We start from the raw sequence: 17477 nt of genomic DNA, 5'->3' as shown, positions 1-17477 counted from the left end.
AATGTTATTAATTGAGAAATAGAAATTCATGCAGCAATATAATATTTAGAGGTTATAATATTCGATATTTTGAACGTCACAAATTATGGTGTAGCCTTACTTTTTGTAGGCTGTGTAATGTTAATTGTTAGATAATGTTAGGCGTACATTAAGTCATGCTTATCGAGAAAAATAACTTTCTTTTTTAGGGCGATGAGGAAGTCAAACAACCTATTATCTTTATAAATAATTAGAATGTGACGAAGTTTGTTAAAAAATTTATTAAAAAACTCTACATTATTGTCCAGTTTATTATACTAAAATATACTACCTAAACTATTACAATCCTATATAAAAGATATGGCAGTTTATAACAACAAACTTCACATGATACCGCAATAAACAAGCAAGCAACATTTGTAAAGCCCGTCGTAATCTTGAAATATTGAAAATGTCATTGACCGTTATAATTTTTAATTTATATGTTGAACTTTATGATGCACATAACTACAATATCTTTTTTCGACATATTAGAATAGTTACGATTTTCGGACTGTTATCATGTTTTCTGTTTTCTTAGAATGTTTGCTATCAAATGACGAAATTTATTTACTTCAGCCGACAATTTAAATACATCTGTTTCAATACTGATAGTTTGGAACTAAATTATTGAAGTCTCGTCGAATATTATTAAAATCTTAGAATTCATACTTTTAGTTTTGTTAAATTTTAATCAACTGTAAGAATCGAACATAACCCTTGCACTTTGTTTAGAAACGCTTTGCAATATTTCTGACGCAGTAACTTAAATGCTTGTGTGTACATAAGATTAATGTCCTGGAAACAATTTTGTCTTGATTGCTGGATACACATTTTAAATATTCGAGTCACCGTCGGGTAGTACATTTCTTTTTCATGTAGCAATAATAAGTTCATGTTTTTGTAAAATGAGAATATAATGCCTAATATAAGTGTAAACGATGAACAGTTGTCATAATTTATTGAGTTTCATTTGATTTGGAACAGTATCATGTCCAACACACAGAAAATGAGCAGGAAGATTACAGTAGTCTTAGAAAAGTTCCTAAGACATGCTTGAACTGAAATTGATGCATCTGTTATAGTAGTTAATAAGGGGAAGTAGCGATTTGGAAATTTGGTATACATATAATTGATATCATCATCATTATATCATTGTCATTAACCATCACGAACTATGCATAAATAGATGTGTCGACTTCATCGCCTCTTCATTGGTGTTTCGGAACGTCTGCAACAGTAGGATTATAATTTATCATTTGTAGAAGGATTATTGTATTATTCATTCGATAAGCACGTTGCAATCAAGTTTTCTGCATATCGACGGCCAAGTCCAAATGGAAACAACACAAATTTTAAAGTTTTGAGAAACCTGAATTTCCAAGCTTCATGTTCCTGTGAAAAATTCAATTAACACACTTTATTTTGAAATTTATGGTATATGTAAAACATCATTAACAGAATTTGAAATAATTTAAACGATCTTTTGATTTTTCGCTTCAACATAAAGCTTGAAAATGCAGGTTTCTCAAAACTTTAAATTTTGAGTTGTTTTTCTTTTGAACTGAGTCGTCGATATGATGTCACGTTTTTAAGTCTTTTAAAATACCATCATTTTTCTTGTGGTTGAAAAGTGTATAACCTGCTAACTCAATTTGTATTCAAATTAAATTCGTTTTAAGAGCAGAGTACAAAACTTAGTCCAGAAATAGAGAAGATAATTGATTAAAATACAGATTCAGACGTAAATTTTAAGTGCAGTTGTTCCGATATTTCGTGGATCCGTTATTCTACACTATTAAACTATTAAGTCATTTAGTATTTTATTGTAAAATTCATTGCCCTTTAGATGTTATTCATATCTACACAACATAACGGCCAACACCGATACCGTGTTGGGAACAATGTAAAGGAATTATATTCTTATTTCCTTTGTCTGACATCTACCGAAATACATTTATAAAATGTTATGTTCATTTTATCGAGTCCTGTATTCAATAGATTTCCTGCATGCTATTGTATATTGACTGACAAGTTAAACAGATGCAATATAAATATTATAATATTATAAACCTAAGAAACACTAATGCAAATAGCTTATCCGAACTGCATATCGGCTTCACTAAAGTCGATGTATCTTAGTAACATCTTGAAAGAATCATTTCACACATGCAGTGTTATTCTGTGGACATTAAATAAAGAAATGGAAATTTTTCATAAGCATAATTCCGATAAAGGTAGTTATGTCAAATGCCGCGATTCACCACAGTAGAAAATGTCTTAATAACTTGATATATTCAAGAAATATAATTATTAATATGTGAAAGTGAATAAGTTGCTAGTTACAAATAATATGTGAAAGTGAATAAGTTGCTAGTTACAAATTATGTAACTTTTATTAAACAATATAAGTAAAATTAGAAAGAGAATGGTAGAAAATCTGGGTCAGTGATTATAATTTAAAGTATTACTAATGCTAATCCCATACATTATATTCGATAATACAGTTGTTGATTATCCAAGTATAATTATTGTCTGTAGTCAAGTGACTTAATGTACCTATATATTTTAAAAGACTAATTTCAGGAAGAATAGCTGAATGTCTGCGCTGGTAACTTCTTTCAAATCCCTTCATTCGGTATAGGTTTTTTTAATACTGCGTTTCCAGATCACGACCTTCCCTAACAAGTCATCGAAGCTCACATTTTAAGTCCTTAAAATTAGAGAATCCGGCTATCTAATTAATGAAAATCCCATATGAATTTATTTGCGTAATGATTTCAAGAAAGTCGAAGTCAATAGTCTGTCTAAAATGAAGACGAATTATGAAACTCATATAAAAATACATATTCTTATCCGACAACATTTTCAAGAAAGTTCTTTTCAAATGAGACACAACACAGAAATCTGTATGGCACTGTAGTAATTGTAACATGAAGTAACACTTCAGTTGTCGGAAGTTCTGTATTCAGTAGAAAAACTCGTCTGCAATGCAGGCACAATTATCCACACTTAGATGTCAGAGGTCTCTGACTGAACATTGTCGCTACTGAATTGTGTACGTTGTTCTGGCAGAACATCTTTAACTGTGTTGCGCGCTTTATTCGATTATTGCATTCTACATTACAAGGGTAATCACAAACATTGTACTTGATGTTATATAAGAAGCCACACCCACATTTCATAGGTACGGCAATTTTCCCCATACACTTATAATACCAATCACAGTTGAGGGGATGTGCGAATGTCTCACCATCTTCATTGCAAACAGGGCATTGAGGTAGTGGGTTGTCACAGTTCTTATTTGGAAAACACATAGGACCCTTATCATCGCAGTCAATACCAGGTACACATTTTGGTGTTGGTGGAGTGGGTCTAGTTGTCGGACAGTTAACTCCAGGAATGCAGAGGGATGTTGGCGTAGGTTTTGTTGTTGGACAATTAACCCCAGGAATACAGCCTGATGGTGGAGTTTGTCTACTTGTCTGACAATTGACTCCAGGGATACAGAGCGATGTTGAAGTAGACTTGGTCGTTGGACAGTTAACTCCAGGAATGCAGCGTGATGGCGGAGTTGGTCTAGTTGTCGGACAGTTGACCCCTGGAATACAGAGGGATGTTGAAGTAGATCTTGTGGTAGGACAGTTTACCCCAGGAATGCAGCCGGGGGGTGGAGTAAGTCTGGTTGTTGGACAGTTAACTCCAGGAATACATCGAGATGGCGGAGTTTGTCTGGTTGTTGGGCAATTCACTCCAGGAATGCAACTGGGAGGTGAAGTAGGTCTAGTTGTCGGACAGTTAACTCCAGGAATACACCTAGTTGGTGGAGTAGGTCCAGTTGTTGGACAGTTTACTCCAGGAATACAAAGAGATGTTGTTGGACAGTTTACTCCAGGAATGCAACCAGACGATCTAGTTGTTGGGCAGTTTATTCCAGGAATACAGCGTGATGGTGGTGTTGATCTAGTTGTTGGACAGTTTACTCCAGGAATACAGCCAGGCGGTGGAGTCGGTCTAGTTGTTGGGCAATTTACTCCAGGAATACAGCGTGATGGTGTTGTTGACCTAGTTGTTGGGCAGTTTACTCCAGGAATGCAGCGCGATGGTGGAGTTGATCTAGTTGTTGGGCAGTTAACTCCAGGAATACAGCCAGACGGTGGAGTTGGTCTAGTTGTTGGGCAATTTACTCCAGGAATACAGCGTGATGGTGTTGTTGACCTAGTTGTTGGGCAGTTTACTCCAGGAATGCAGCGCGATGGTGGAGTTGGTCTAGTTGTTGGGCAATTAACTCCAGGAATACAGCCTGATGATGGTGTTGTTCTCGTTGTTGGGCAGTTTACTCCAGGTATACAGCGAGATGGTAGAGTTGATCTAGTTGTTGGGCAGTTAACTCCAGGAATACAACCAGAAGGTGGAGTAGGCCTTGTTGGACAATTTACTCCTGGGATACAACCAGACGGTGGTGTAGGTCTAGTTGTTGGACAGTTTACTCCAGGAATACAACCAGAAGGTGGAGTAGGCCTTGTTGTTGGACAATTTACTCCTGGAATACAACCCGACGGTGGGGTAGGTCTAGTTGTTGGACAGTTTACTCCAGGAATACATCGAGCTGGGGGAGTAGGTTTAGTTGTTGGGCAATTAACTCCAGGTATACAGCGTGTTGGTGGAGTTGGTCTAGTTGTTGGACAGTTTATTCCAGGAACACAACCTGATGGTGGATTGGGTCTAGTTGTTGGGCAGTTGACTCCAGGTATACAGCGAGATGGTGGAGTAGTTCTAGTTGTTGGACAGTTAACTCCAGGAATACAATCTGGTTTTATGATGTCAGCTTTGCAGTTAAGACTTGAATCACAACGAGCTTTACACTTTTCGTCACAGCCCCCACGAAAGGCGTTGTAGTGTTGACCCGGTGGACATTTTGTTCTAATTTTTGTTCCTCCTGTACACTTGTAATAGTATTCGCAGGATGTGGGGTCTCTGTAACTATTCCCCTCGGTTTCGCAGATGAAGTCAGACTCTCCTCTGTCAGGGCCGCATATGGGAGGCAGGAGACTCTCTTGTCTGGTCGTGGCGTTATGCTCGCACTTGGCATCTAGAGGCCATACGCAGTTCAACACCGTAGGACTGAAGTAAACTGTTGGTCCACAAGGGCGGCATATCGCTTTCCTTCTGGCGTCACACTGAACATAGTAATGGCAGTCAGTGGGGTGCGGAAAGTAGTTGGAGGTGTCGTCCACGGGATTAGCTGGGCATTCCGGTTCAGGTCCTGGTGGACAATTGTAGTCTGACCCCCAACTCCAGCTTTGTACACAGCCGAATAGACTGGACACCACACAAAGGCCTGAAACAACAAATTAAATTATTATGGAGTATACGAAAGTAATACAATTCTAATAATGATTTATACACTTTGTCCACACTAAAAGTATACAGAAATAAGAGCTTATATTGTAACTTGGATAAGTTTTATTAAATAAATTTCTTCTGCATTGTATAGAGTAACTGAAAAAGTTTTTATTTCCACTAGTACACTTCAACATGAGCACTATTTATAGCTCGACAGGTACCAAAACGATACTCAACCTCTCGCCAGGTGTTCACCAACATATCAGGTTTTATAAGCTCAACTGCTTGAAAGATACGCTGTTTCAAATCAATCAAAATATGAACTTTTCTGCTGTACACAAAATTTTTAATAAATCCCCACGCAAAAAAGAATCCAAAGAAGTTAAATCCTGAGATCTAGACGACCAGGAAATTGGTCCACCCCTAACAATCCAATTTCTTGGGAAGGTTACGTCAAAAAACGTTTTAACATTTCGATGGAAGTGTGGTGGAGCACCGTCCTGCTGAAATGTTAAACCTGGCGGAATTGTGGAATAGCTAAGTTCTCCAGCATATCAAGGTACGTGATTTATATGGACTTATAGCAAATGATTCACGCACCTGATCCACAGTCATTTCGGCTATATGCTATTTAGAATGTTTCTCTGTCTTTGAAATCAAGCTTCCATTATCTCATAGAGTTCTATCCCACTCGTAAATGGATTTGCTTGTAGGAGGATCCACATTTCATTCCCTCCGTATGCGCCGCTGAACACGTGTAACTGAATTCAGTTCTGCAAACCAGAGAACGCATTGAACTTTTTCCTGTACCGTCCACATCTCTGTTGACAAGGAACTAGACTGATAAATGCAATTTTTCATTCATGCAACAATAAGCTTGAAACAAAACATTACACACAACAATGGCCATGGAATAGGTATAAAACGAAATCTTGGAGAGTTTTTCTATTGATTGAGCTTTATCTTAAGGAATTATACTATACGGTTGTGAAATTATAAGCTATTATTTCTGTATACTCTTAGTGTGGACACAGTGTGTATCATCAATGCAATTTGTAAACGATTGAAAAATGAATACCTGTGGGGCTACATGAATACAAAGCCTTCGGACGCAGAGATGTAGACGTCCAAGTGAAAATTTGGTGGACGATTTGAACAACAATTGAGACATTGGCATGGAGAAGGTTGTAGATAAGTTAGAAAAAATCGATTTTTCGTTTTGTCATGGAAAAAAATAAGCGGTCGTGCCAATGGCGTGGAAACAGTAGCAGGTTAGTAGCCTAGATATACTCGATTCGTTCCATTGTTTAAGACGATGCGCTGCTGAAAATAGTCGAATTGTCACAAATGTTATTTTTTTATTTTCGCACTAAAATGTTTCATGAAAATTGTATCTCAGTAGGCTTATCTTATTATAAGTACACTTTTATATAGGGGAGAGTCGGGTAGTATCGGACATCGGGTAATATCGGACAGTGAGTTTCTTTCATCTACCACACGATGATAGTACCTGATTGACATGGTTACGTTTCTGTGATGTCGCATAGAGAAACGTAGCCACGTCATTCAGGTACTACCATATGGTGGTAGGTGAAAGAAACGCACTGTCCGATACTACCCGATGTCCGATACTACCCGACTCTCCCCTAATTGGTAGAAGTTGTGTTGATGTACGAGCTATGTGTAACCAAAACTTTAAATTTAACTATCTCAAAAAAGAAATGTACGTTTTCAACGACAAGTATTCATTTTATTTCCCAATAGTTAAAGCTATGGCATACTTATTCATTAATATCTCTGCTGTGAAATGGAGCATAGTTTTATTGTTAGAAAATTATATATCTTAAAGCAGTATTATTTTTAATTAATGTTTGAACTTTGAGAACTTTGAAGAAATTATATATATATATATATATATATATATTTACAAATTAACAAATTAGAATAAGCCATTATTAATGCTCCATGGCACAATATGCAGTGTTACCTTTAAAAAAATTGATAAAAATAATAATTATTATTTTTAAATGGGGTTTTGACAAAAAAAATTAAAAAAAAAAGTTTATTTATTTTTTTAAGTGTTTGTGAGAAAAGATTGAAATTTACAATGTGTGATTATGATATTTATTATGCATGTTCAGTAAAAAGTTCAACTCTCTAGCTAAAAACTTGTGGATTTTAGAAATTTCAGTAGCGCCTCGCCTTAACGTAAGACGGTGATGTGTCAAATCCACGAAGTCTGGCTTAGGAAAGATTGTAAGTGACCATTCGCCGACGCGTCCGATCTGTTTCACTGTGTGACAGTAAACAGAATGCTTTATTGCTATTTCCTGCCTGAAAGAGTGATTCTGGTGTCCTAAATACTCCATTCAGAATGCAAGTCTTCATTTTTGTTTAATCATCATCTCAACAATATGAAGTTCATAGTCATTCTTCGTTTTTATGCATAGGTATTACATTTATTTCGTTATTTTTTTGGTGCAGGCTACTTGTAAATGCCAGTACAAGTGTAATCACGATGATGCCTGATGATTTTTATGACTTTGCCAAGGAATGTGACAGAATTCTTAATACTGTGCCATCAAAATTAGCACTCTCTCCTGCGTAAAGATTTCAAGAGCCTACTTCCCATTAATAAAGCCAAGGCAGTCTTCAATGAGAACGAACCGTGGAAAGAGTTAAAATCTTCAAAAGAGGGCAGTCTTTCCAGACCATCGCAAATATGTACTCATTACAATCTCTTACAAAGAGACCGGTCTTAAGTGAGCCCAAAAAGTAGGACCTATTAGTCATTCTGAATTTCTGGACAAGAAGTACTGCGAGTTTTATCGGAAAATTTGTGCCTAAAAATGAGAAGTGCATAAATTGTTTATGTTAAACTCATAAACTTATTTTCCTTCGATGTTTAATTACTTTCGTACAATCAGAATAAACTTTTGTTAGATAAAATCTGCTTGCTAGTATTCTTTCAACAAAAATACTGCTTTCTTGTAGTCAGATAAGTGTTTTGATGTTCCTAAACAATAATATTTTTTTTTGTAATAAAATATACTTGCTGGTGTTCTTAAAACTATTTTTCGCCTTTCCTGTACAATTGCATTTTTATGACTTACAACATTTCTCATGTCAGCGCTTCTATTAATAACTCAATTTCAGATTTCATTGGATAATTTACGTTAGTTTATATCGATTTAGCGTAAGAAATAATGTTGAATTTAATAATATACGTTATGTGTTAATAGTTAAAAGAAATAAATTATTTATAAACATACGAAATATCTTATACCCGAAGTCGCACGTAAAAGTTTTTATGCTCGACCATGCCGAAATGTAGTAATTATACACCTGGTAGCAGTACTTTAATGCATGTCATTAAAGTACACCTATTCATTAAAGTTCAGGTTTTCGATTATTCTCGGTTATGCAATCGAAAGATAACGAGGGAAACGTCACGGAGGCTGGAAATCCAATACTGTCGCAGAAGGTTATGTTCTGTTACCATAATAATTAGCGTTAATTGTAAATAATATTCAAATAAATTCAATTTGTCACCTCGTTTTTCAATTCTAAATCAATTTCCAGGTTACACATTCTCTGCATTACATCAAGGTCAATGACATTATTGTTCCTCGGAAAAAATCAATACTTTCGCGTCTGCGCACATCTCACACTTCCGATCTTGAGTCAGATACAAATAAAATGAATACGTCTGAATAATTTCAAGTTAGAAATATGGTCTAGCATAAAAAGTCGTATGAAACTTGCCTATAATGGGAATTAAGACGCTCGTATGAAAATTATGAAAAGAGCGCAAGCGAGTTTCATAAACAAACATACTTGCGTCTTAATTACTATCATTATAGGCTCGTTGCATAATGTACTATTACGAAATTTTATTTGTGCACTTTATATTTATATATTTCGTGACGTCATGCAAGATTCAGTAAGGGAATGATCATTGCTCTTATGTAGGGTGTAACGAAAATTGATGGCAAAATTTCAGGTATGGATTCCTCATATGTAGGGAAGAAAAAGAGGTTATATAAATATGGATTCGAAAATGCCTGATTGTCGTTCTGCCTGAATACAGGCCGCAGTTCGCCACATTGACGTCCGGACCTGCTCCCAAATTCCTAGCGTAGCACGTATTGTCCGACAGTGTTGCTCAATTCGCACACATTTCAGTCTGGATGTACGTAGATATCTTAATGCAACATTCCCTGGCCGATGTATAGGGCGAGGTGGAACAACTGCTTGGCCTCCACGCTCACCAGATTTTAACCCACTGAACTTCTACTTGTGGGGGCACTTGAAGTCGCTTGTGTATTCGACTCCTGTGAATGATGTGGAAACTCTCTGCCTGCAAATTGATCTCATTGATGTCCATCATATTCACTAACGTTTTCTACCGAATTATCTAATATTCTTATGAAGGTCTATTGATATTCAATTACTTTTTTCTTCCTCCTAAAAATTATGGTCTGTACTGTGACATAAGAGGTTTCATAAAATCAACGACGTTATACTATTTAAGATCTTTCGGTTCAGTGGGAAAGTCTTATCTTCATAATATCATATACTTAAGAGTATGAATTATTTATTATTGCTATTACATACATTTTAAACTTAGCTCTATTATGTAGGGTTGTGCCCTTGGGAGGCTTCATTGCAGAGTACCCACATATTTTGCAATTCAAATCCCATTGCAAACACTTCCCAAATGCCAGAAGATAATTCATTAATGTCCTCCTACAATCCTTGACCTCGCAGACTAAGCTGTACAGTAAGTGGACGCCTTTATTACAATGAACAAAGATCTCTCCCAAAATGGTGCAATTCTAAGCCAACATACACAGAAGTCTGCTTGTCCCACGCACAGCATGATGATGAGGAAGTTAGGAGTGCCTCATGGGAGGCCCTCGACATTAGGAATAAGTAATTTCTCATCGCATGTATAGTTGAGAAGGCGAGATATGAATTATAACCTTGAAAACCACAGACATGTTAAACATGATATCACATTTGTTATTCTGTCTAACAACGCGTAGTGTAGCGCCTTGCTGGTTGCTGTAACCGTTTGAGTGCGTGTTGAACTTCCTTCGCCGTTAGAGCAAATTGCTTTCGGTACCACGATCAGTTGTATTTAGGGTCACTCAGATTCGTATCACCAACTACTGAATGAATGAAATGGGAGAAGCGAAGGCGGAGTCAAAATTTGAAATCCACGCGATTGTTCAATTCTTGCAAGGCTGTGTGGACTTAGGTATTTACACCAATTGCCACGCTCCAGATTCTGTGCCCCATTTATTTTCTCGTATCATATCGTACACAGAGATGTTCTCGTTGTAACAATGCTGCAGATTTTTTTACGAAATACACCTTTTCAGCAACTCTAATGTCAAGTAAGCGATCGGTCATTGTAACGATTTCTCCTAAACTGCTGGATATACTTTACTTGCATTCAATATATTCCATTAAATTTAACTCTAAATGATGCATACAAAATCCAGTCATCTATACTAATAATAAATCTGTAGCCGAAATTGTTCTGGTAATTTTCGATTTTCCAAAAATAATTGGTCCTAACATATATAATTAACCACCCTGAAACCGAAAATCGCATTTTTGAAATTTTTGTTTGTATGTCTGTCTGTATGTTTGTTACCTTTTCACGCGATAATGGCTGAACCGATTTATATAAAAATTGGAATATAAATTAAGTTCGTTGTAACTTAGATTTTAGGCTATATGGCATTCAAAACACTTTAGTTAAAAGGGGGGTTATAAGGGGGCCTGAATTAAATAAATCGAAATATCTCGCTTATTATTGATTTTTGTGAAAATGTTACGTAACAAAAGTTTCTTTAAAAATTATTTCCGATAAGTTTTATTCTTTACAAAATTTTGATAGGACTGATATTTAATGAGATAAATGCGTTTTAAAATTAAAATAACGCCATCTAAGACGGTGCAATGAATTAAGAACAAATGACTTCGTCTATAAGGGGCCTTGGACAACAACAATCGAAACAGGTAGTTTCTCTAGATGGACATAATGCTATAATGTTATTATAGTAACGTCTGAGTAAATCGAGGACAGGTAAGATTAAAATAGCTTCTTATGCACAGAAAATTTGATAGGCTATTTTGTACATTCGTTTTCTGTATTTCTTAAAATAATATTTATGTACAGTCATTTTAATCTCAGAGAATTAATGAACAACGAGAGTGTATTGATTTAGTATGCAGTAATAGTACGGTAGCTTAGCAATCCATTATTTTATAATTCAAATTTTAACTATGCTCAATTGAATCGTGTTAAAATACATAAAATATATATGCAATAAATGCAATGCAAAAAAATTGGGTAATGAGCGAAGCAGATTATCTTGCGCTGTTGTAAAAGTTGTTCCCTGGATCAAACATCCTATTTTAATTATGTAATTACTTTATATTTATTTCTAACAGGTGCAGCGGAGAGCACGGGTACGGCTAGTTTTAAATAGATATACTGTGTTGATATCTAAAAAAAATGAACACAAATGGCGATTCACTCGAAATTTGTTCTTTGATTGTTATCTAAGTATTGTTTTACAAATAAAATACAGTGATACATGCAATTGTAGGAGCGATATGCTCACAAACCCTATTGTGTAGTAGAAATTCTTCCTTACATAATTGCATGTCCAATCAAAACTACGTAACACACAGGCAATCAGAAGGTAACAGTTGAAATCACATTTCATCCAGCATTACCATCAATAAAACATTCCACAACTTAATACACATTTTCTATTCAACGTAAATGCTTCGGGTCAATGCTCATCATAGTTTGGTTGACCCAATTTTAAGGATTTTAATGAATGTAGATGGGAGGATAATATAAAAATCGATTTGAGGGAGGTGGGATATGATTGTAGAGTCTGGATTAATCTTGCTCAATAAGGATAGGACCGATGGCGGGCTTATGTGTGGGCGACAATGAACCTCCGGGTTCCTTAAAAGCCGTCTGTAAGTAAGTAACTATATGGTGTGTGAATAAGCTTCAGGGCTTCTACCGCGTTGTCTTGGTGTTATTGGCTGACGTTTCGACCGCTGTGTTGTGGCCATCTTCAGAGCAGTTGTTGGAACACTTAAGTAACTATATGCCTATTCACAAATAAAGTACTAATCATACAAACAGAAAACCATATTTTAACAAATATTTGAAATAAAACAAAAAATTGTTCATGCCTTTTGCTCTTAAAGTACTTAATGTACGCTTTTCGGTAGATTAAGTGCAGAAGTAGATTTACCCTAGACCGAAAAAAGGAGTGCTTTTCCCACGTAGTACAATATAATGGTATTAAACTGACATTCAAAGATATCTGATCCGACTAATCGATAGTGATCGATAATTTGTTGGTGTAGGCCCTAAATGTGGATTCTTTAGTTATTGCTTCTATGAATACATGGCGAAGATAATAGTCACTATTGTATAGATAAATATTCGCGCATTATGGAATTCAATTTTTCATCCCACTCATCTGATTGTAAAACAACACTGGGGTTAGCTGGAAACCGCTGATATTGTCAATTGTGACAGTAATTAATGCTTAATCTACATAATCATTTTCTGACACTTTTTTAACTGTCCCAATAATGGTGCCACCTATTGGGAACTAGCGGAACTGTTTCAAAGTTTATCAATTTGTTATATCTTTGGTTGTGACTTATCCCGTGGTTGGAAAGTTCGCTTACACGATCATAAAATCGTATGTCGGATACCTTTGAACGTCAGTGTACCATGGAGTTACGTGATGATTTCGTGTGAAAATGCCAGAGAAAATTATTGGTTGGATATATAAGAAACGATGATGTTTCGGTGGTTAGAGTGGTGTGCTACAATTTTGAGGTTATTTTTAAGGACTTAAGTAGGCAGTGTTCCTCCGTTTATTGTGTATAGAGGGATCGAAGATTCATCATATTTTCAATTACAATCTATTAATATTATTCTGGATATGTTTGAAATATTTATTCAATATTTTGTTCATTTTTAGTAGTGTATCTTTAAACTAGAAGAGATTGGTATATTGAGGCACCTTCCTCTACCAGGGACTTGCTTAGGAAGTAACTGTGGCAAACCATGGAAAACACACGCAGGTTGGTCGGTTCGTAATTTATATACAGGACCTTTTGAATAAGAATTTCAAGGTACTAGAGACTGAGCTACCCCACTGGGTCACAAATTTTATAAGGCCAACTTCTTTTTCTTTCATATTATAGGCTATGAGCTTTACTTTGTAAAAGAAGTAGGCCTATATGCTGTTAGCTTCTCCGAGTTTGGATATTAAAACGATCTCTTTATTAGTTTCGTGTCTAAATGCCTATTTTTTTTATATTTTTAAGGGGTAAGGTACAGGTTACAGCAGCAAAATTTTTGTAAATATTCAACATTTTTTCCTCCATTGCTGTATCTTGTACAATAATGAAAATTAGTATGTGTAAAACACTGTCCTTCTGCTATATGGAAAAAAATATTTTTACGATTTAAAAAAATTATTTATATATATATATATATATATATATATATATATATATATATATATTTTTTTTCAAAATTCAGTTCACTGTGCAGTGATGAAGCGTTTCCCACGTAACTAAAAAACTATCCAACATTCTGTGATGAAATTTTTTGTGTGTATTTATGCATATTATATCTACACTATGATGCAAGATCACGTCTGTACGTTTGATAGATTGTCTGATAAAAAATAAATTAATTTAAAAATGGTCAAATATCAGTATTTTCTTCTAACACAAAATAAAAAAAATATTATCTATTAAGTAATGTAGTTAAAAGAGCATATTATTGTAAACATGAGTTTCAGAAATAAAATAAAAGAGAGAGCATGAAAAAGTTAACAAGTTTATGAGTTATGAGGGAAACGCTTCATCACTGCACAGTAAACTGCCACCATTTTGAATTTTGAAAAAAAATATATATATATAAATAATTATTTTAAATCGTAAAAATATTATTTTCATATAGCAGAAGGACAGTGTTTTACACATACCAATTTTCATTATTGTACAAGATACAGTAATGGAGAAAAAAAAAGTTGAATATTTCCAAAAAATTTACTGCTGTAAGCTGTACCTAACCCCTTAAGTTAAAAGTGCCTACATCTTTGAACTCTAGTAGTAACATTACCGGTATATGAGACGTAACATTTGAAATACGCTAAAGTTAGACAATAGCTTTTATACATTTCATAATATAATCACTTCATACAGACATTTATTTAATAACAAAACAAACTTTTGGATAACGTTCTGCTTGACAACAGCAACCGATGGCGCAAAGATGGCGTATAAATGCTTATAAATTGGTAGAATGGGATGAAAGGACCTGACTAACAGCTGTTCGACAGCGACATCTAGAGACCTTGTATGAGACTATATGAGACCGTCCGTGGATGTGTAGAGTAGCGCAATCACCGAGTCGGCCACCATTGTTATTCCTTTTCAACACGCTTGGGGTAGGAATATTTAAAGTAAAACTCAGATATTTTTAATTTTAAGGGCAAAAACTTCACAAGGATATTCGTATATTTTGGGACATTATTTTCAGTCACATAGCCCTACTAATGTACAAAAACTTCATTTAATAATTATTACAGCATAAATATACATTTAAGTCTTCACTATTTTCTTCCTATACATCACAATTACAGCAATATAAAGTTAATAAATTGAAGTAAGAATGAAAACAACAATGTTGCAAATAAAAAAGTAATAGTACATCTAAAAGTTTCCAACTGAATTTCTTGTGCCCACTCTCCGGCTTTCGCATTGAATAGGATCTCCATGACATTTCTTTGCATTTTCCAATCGAACCAAACAATATAATCTTGTTCTCAAGAATGAATTCAGAAATTTAAGAAATATATTATGGCATTTATAGAAATAGCAATCAGGATTGAATTCAGAAATGTTTGTTGATAAAGGGAGAAGATGTTGAAATTTGACATTTTTTTCCTAATTGGTACTAATTTCAATTTGTTTTATGTACAAATATCATTGCTTCAGCAACTCTAATATTCTAGATTAGTTTTATAAAAATATTTTGGGGCCAAATTTTTGAAAAAAGAAATAACTTATCAAGATACAGTAATTCATTAATTTCACAATTAATGTAAGCTCACTTGGGTAGTGGATCGTTCTATTTCACTTTCCTTTTTGCTTATATCTTTTACCTTGTGACAGAGAAAATAAATGTGCGCCTTTTTCAGTTATCTTTAATTCTGAACACAGCAGCATAAAATTTTTTGCACTTACATTACAGTCGTTCCCTGCACTACTGTATACTGCATAGTGCGCACTGGGATAACAATGTCCGATTTGTCGGTATTTGCCGGCGCAAAGGATTGCGGTACTCTGGATATCCAGAGACTCTGTATGATATTACAGCGGTTTCTGATGATGGACTTGGGGAAATATTTCTAAGTAATTTCATAGATTCTTTGCGAAGGTTCTGAACACTTCCATAATTTGCGGAAAGAAACTGAACTGAATTAACAGTAGGTGTAGATATCCCGTTTTTAAGACATAGACATAATAAATCCATTGGGAGAAAGTGTTCTAGGGTAACTAAGTTCACCTCCTGGTCTCTTTTAACATATTAATCAGGAATTGGTAGCAGGCATATGAGGTTAATAATTTTCAACTTCATTAAACTGAAATTTCTGAAATTTAATATTTAAATAGAAGGAGAATCTTTATATAAGGCGTTCAGAGCTAAAGTGAATCGTCACAAATTTTCATAAATTGAGTTTAATTCATTTTCTGATTATCTGGAGTTGGATCTTTCCCGAGCAGTAATGGATCAAGTCTTAATTCCAAGCATTCGCCGGTAGGTGACACCAGTCACTTTTGGCTCAGTTTGTTCACGATGTTCTGAGCCATAGTGGAACAAGTCACCAAAGTGTTGCATCAGTTAACATCACAATTGTTTATATTTTATAAATCTAGAATTTGAGAATGAAGTAATAAAATTATTGCTAGTGAAATTAATTAATCCACTAGAACAAGTTAAACTTTAAGCCCTATTATCTCAAAACTATGTGCATGAACTTGGTCCACTTTAGCTCTGAACGCCTCATATATAGATCTTCTACAAATAATATGTATGTTTAAGGAAATTTTTAGTTTATTTATAACATTAGTAGACCTATATCTAAAGTTTATGCATCTCAGCTTTTGACTCTCACTGGTTGCCTAAAATCCATCACTGGTGAACAGTGCTTTACTACGTGTTCGTTTCTAAAGCGGAGAAGCGGAAAGAATATGGACAGGTTCTCTCCTTTCTTTTTTCCTTCCCCTTTATACCCAGGGCCTTAAAATATAGAAAAGTTTCTGCAATGGCTGATTAGTCTAGACCAGCTGTCATCAGCACAATGCACCCTCGGGCTAGTGTCTCTTACCCGCACTATAGTGCATCTGTGGCTGCTGACGGGTATGCTCTCTCCCTCTTCCTATTCCACCACGGGGCATATTACGATGTAGGCATACTACTCACCCATGAATAACTGCGAAGTAAACTATATACTGACACCTTTTCAAAATTGTTATATATTGACGATTTGTTTTTCAAAAGAAAACTAAGATAATTCAAATATATTTTGTTTTTACACACATAAGCAAACATCCGGGTTCGTCATTATTCGTCAAAGTTTCAATTCTAAATTGTTATGTTCTCTAGAAATAATTTTGCCAATGTCAGTTTTGCTAGAAACTATCCTCATAATGAATCTATGTGGAAATCTGTCAAACGTGGTCTTCGCCTAGTTTTTTTAAGATACATTTGTGAAGAAACTGTACGCACCTATAATAAGTGCTCCCAAATATTGTGATTACTTCTGCTGCAAACAAGCGAGATGGAATTTAAACAAATAAATCATAACCACAGTAAAGGTTTTAAAATTCTTAAAAAACATAGCGATGTAACTTGTAGTTATATTTAGTAAAATTTTGGACTAATAGTTTCAAATGTTTTATATTACAGATAATGTGATTGCTGCTTGGAAGCTTGAATAATCAATCTTCATGCTAACATTCAATAACAACTACTG

General features: G+C 34.9%; 1 protein-coding gene across 1 annotated transcript in view; it reads right to left on the bottom strand.

Moving 5' to 3' along the window:
• Positions 1 to 242: 242 nt before the first annotated feature.
• The window catches only part of LOC138706018 (uncharacterized), a 34570-nt gene continuing 17335 nt past the window's right edge, over positions 243 to 17477 (bottom strand). Inside the window, exon 2 of the mRNA XM_069834910.1 lies at positions 243 to 5359. Coding sequence (XP_069691011.1) covers positions 3021 to 5359 — 2339 coding nt within the window. The 3' untranslated portion in view covers positions 243 to 3020. The remainder of the gene's footprint in view (positions 5360 to 17477) is intronic.

Source organism: Periplaneta americana, chromosome 9 (assembly GCF_040183065.1).
Source record: "Periplaneta americana isolate PAMFEO1 chromosome 9, P.americana_PAMFEO1_priV1, whole genome shotgun sequence".
NCBI lineage: Eukaryota > Metazoa > Arthropoda > Insecta > Blattodea > Blattidae > Periplaneta > Periplaneta americana.
This window is presented reverse-complemented; position numbering and strand designations above follow the sequence as displayed.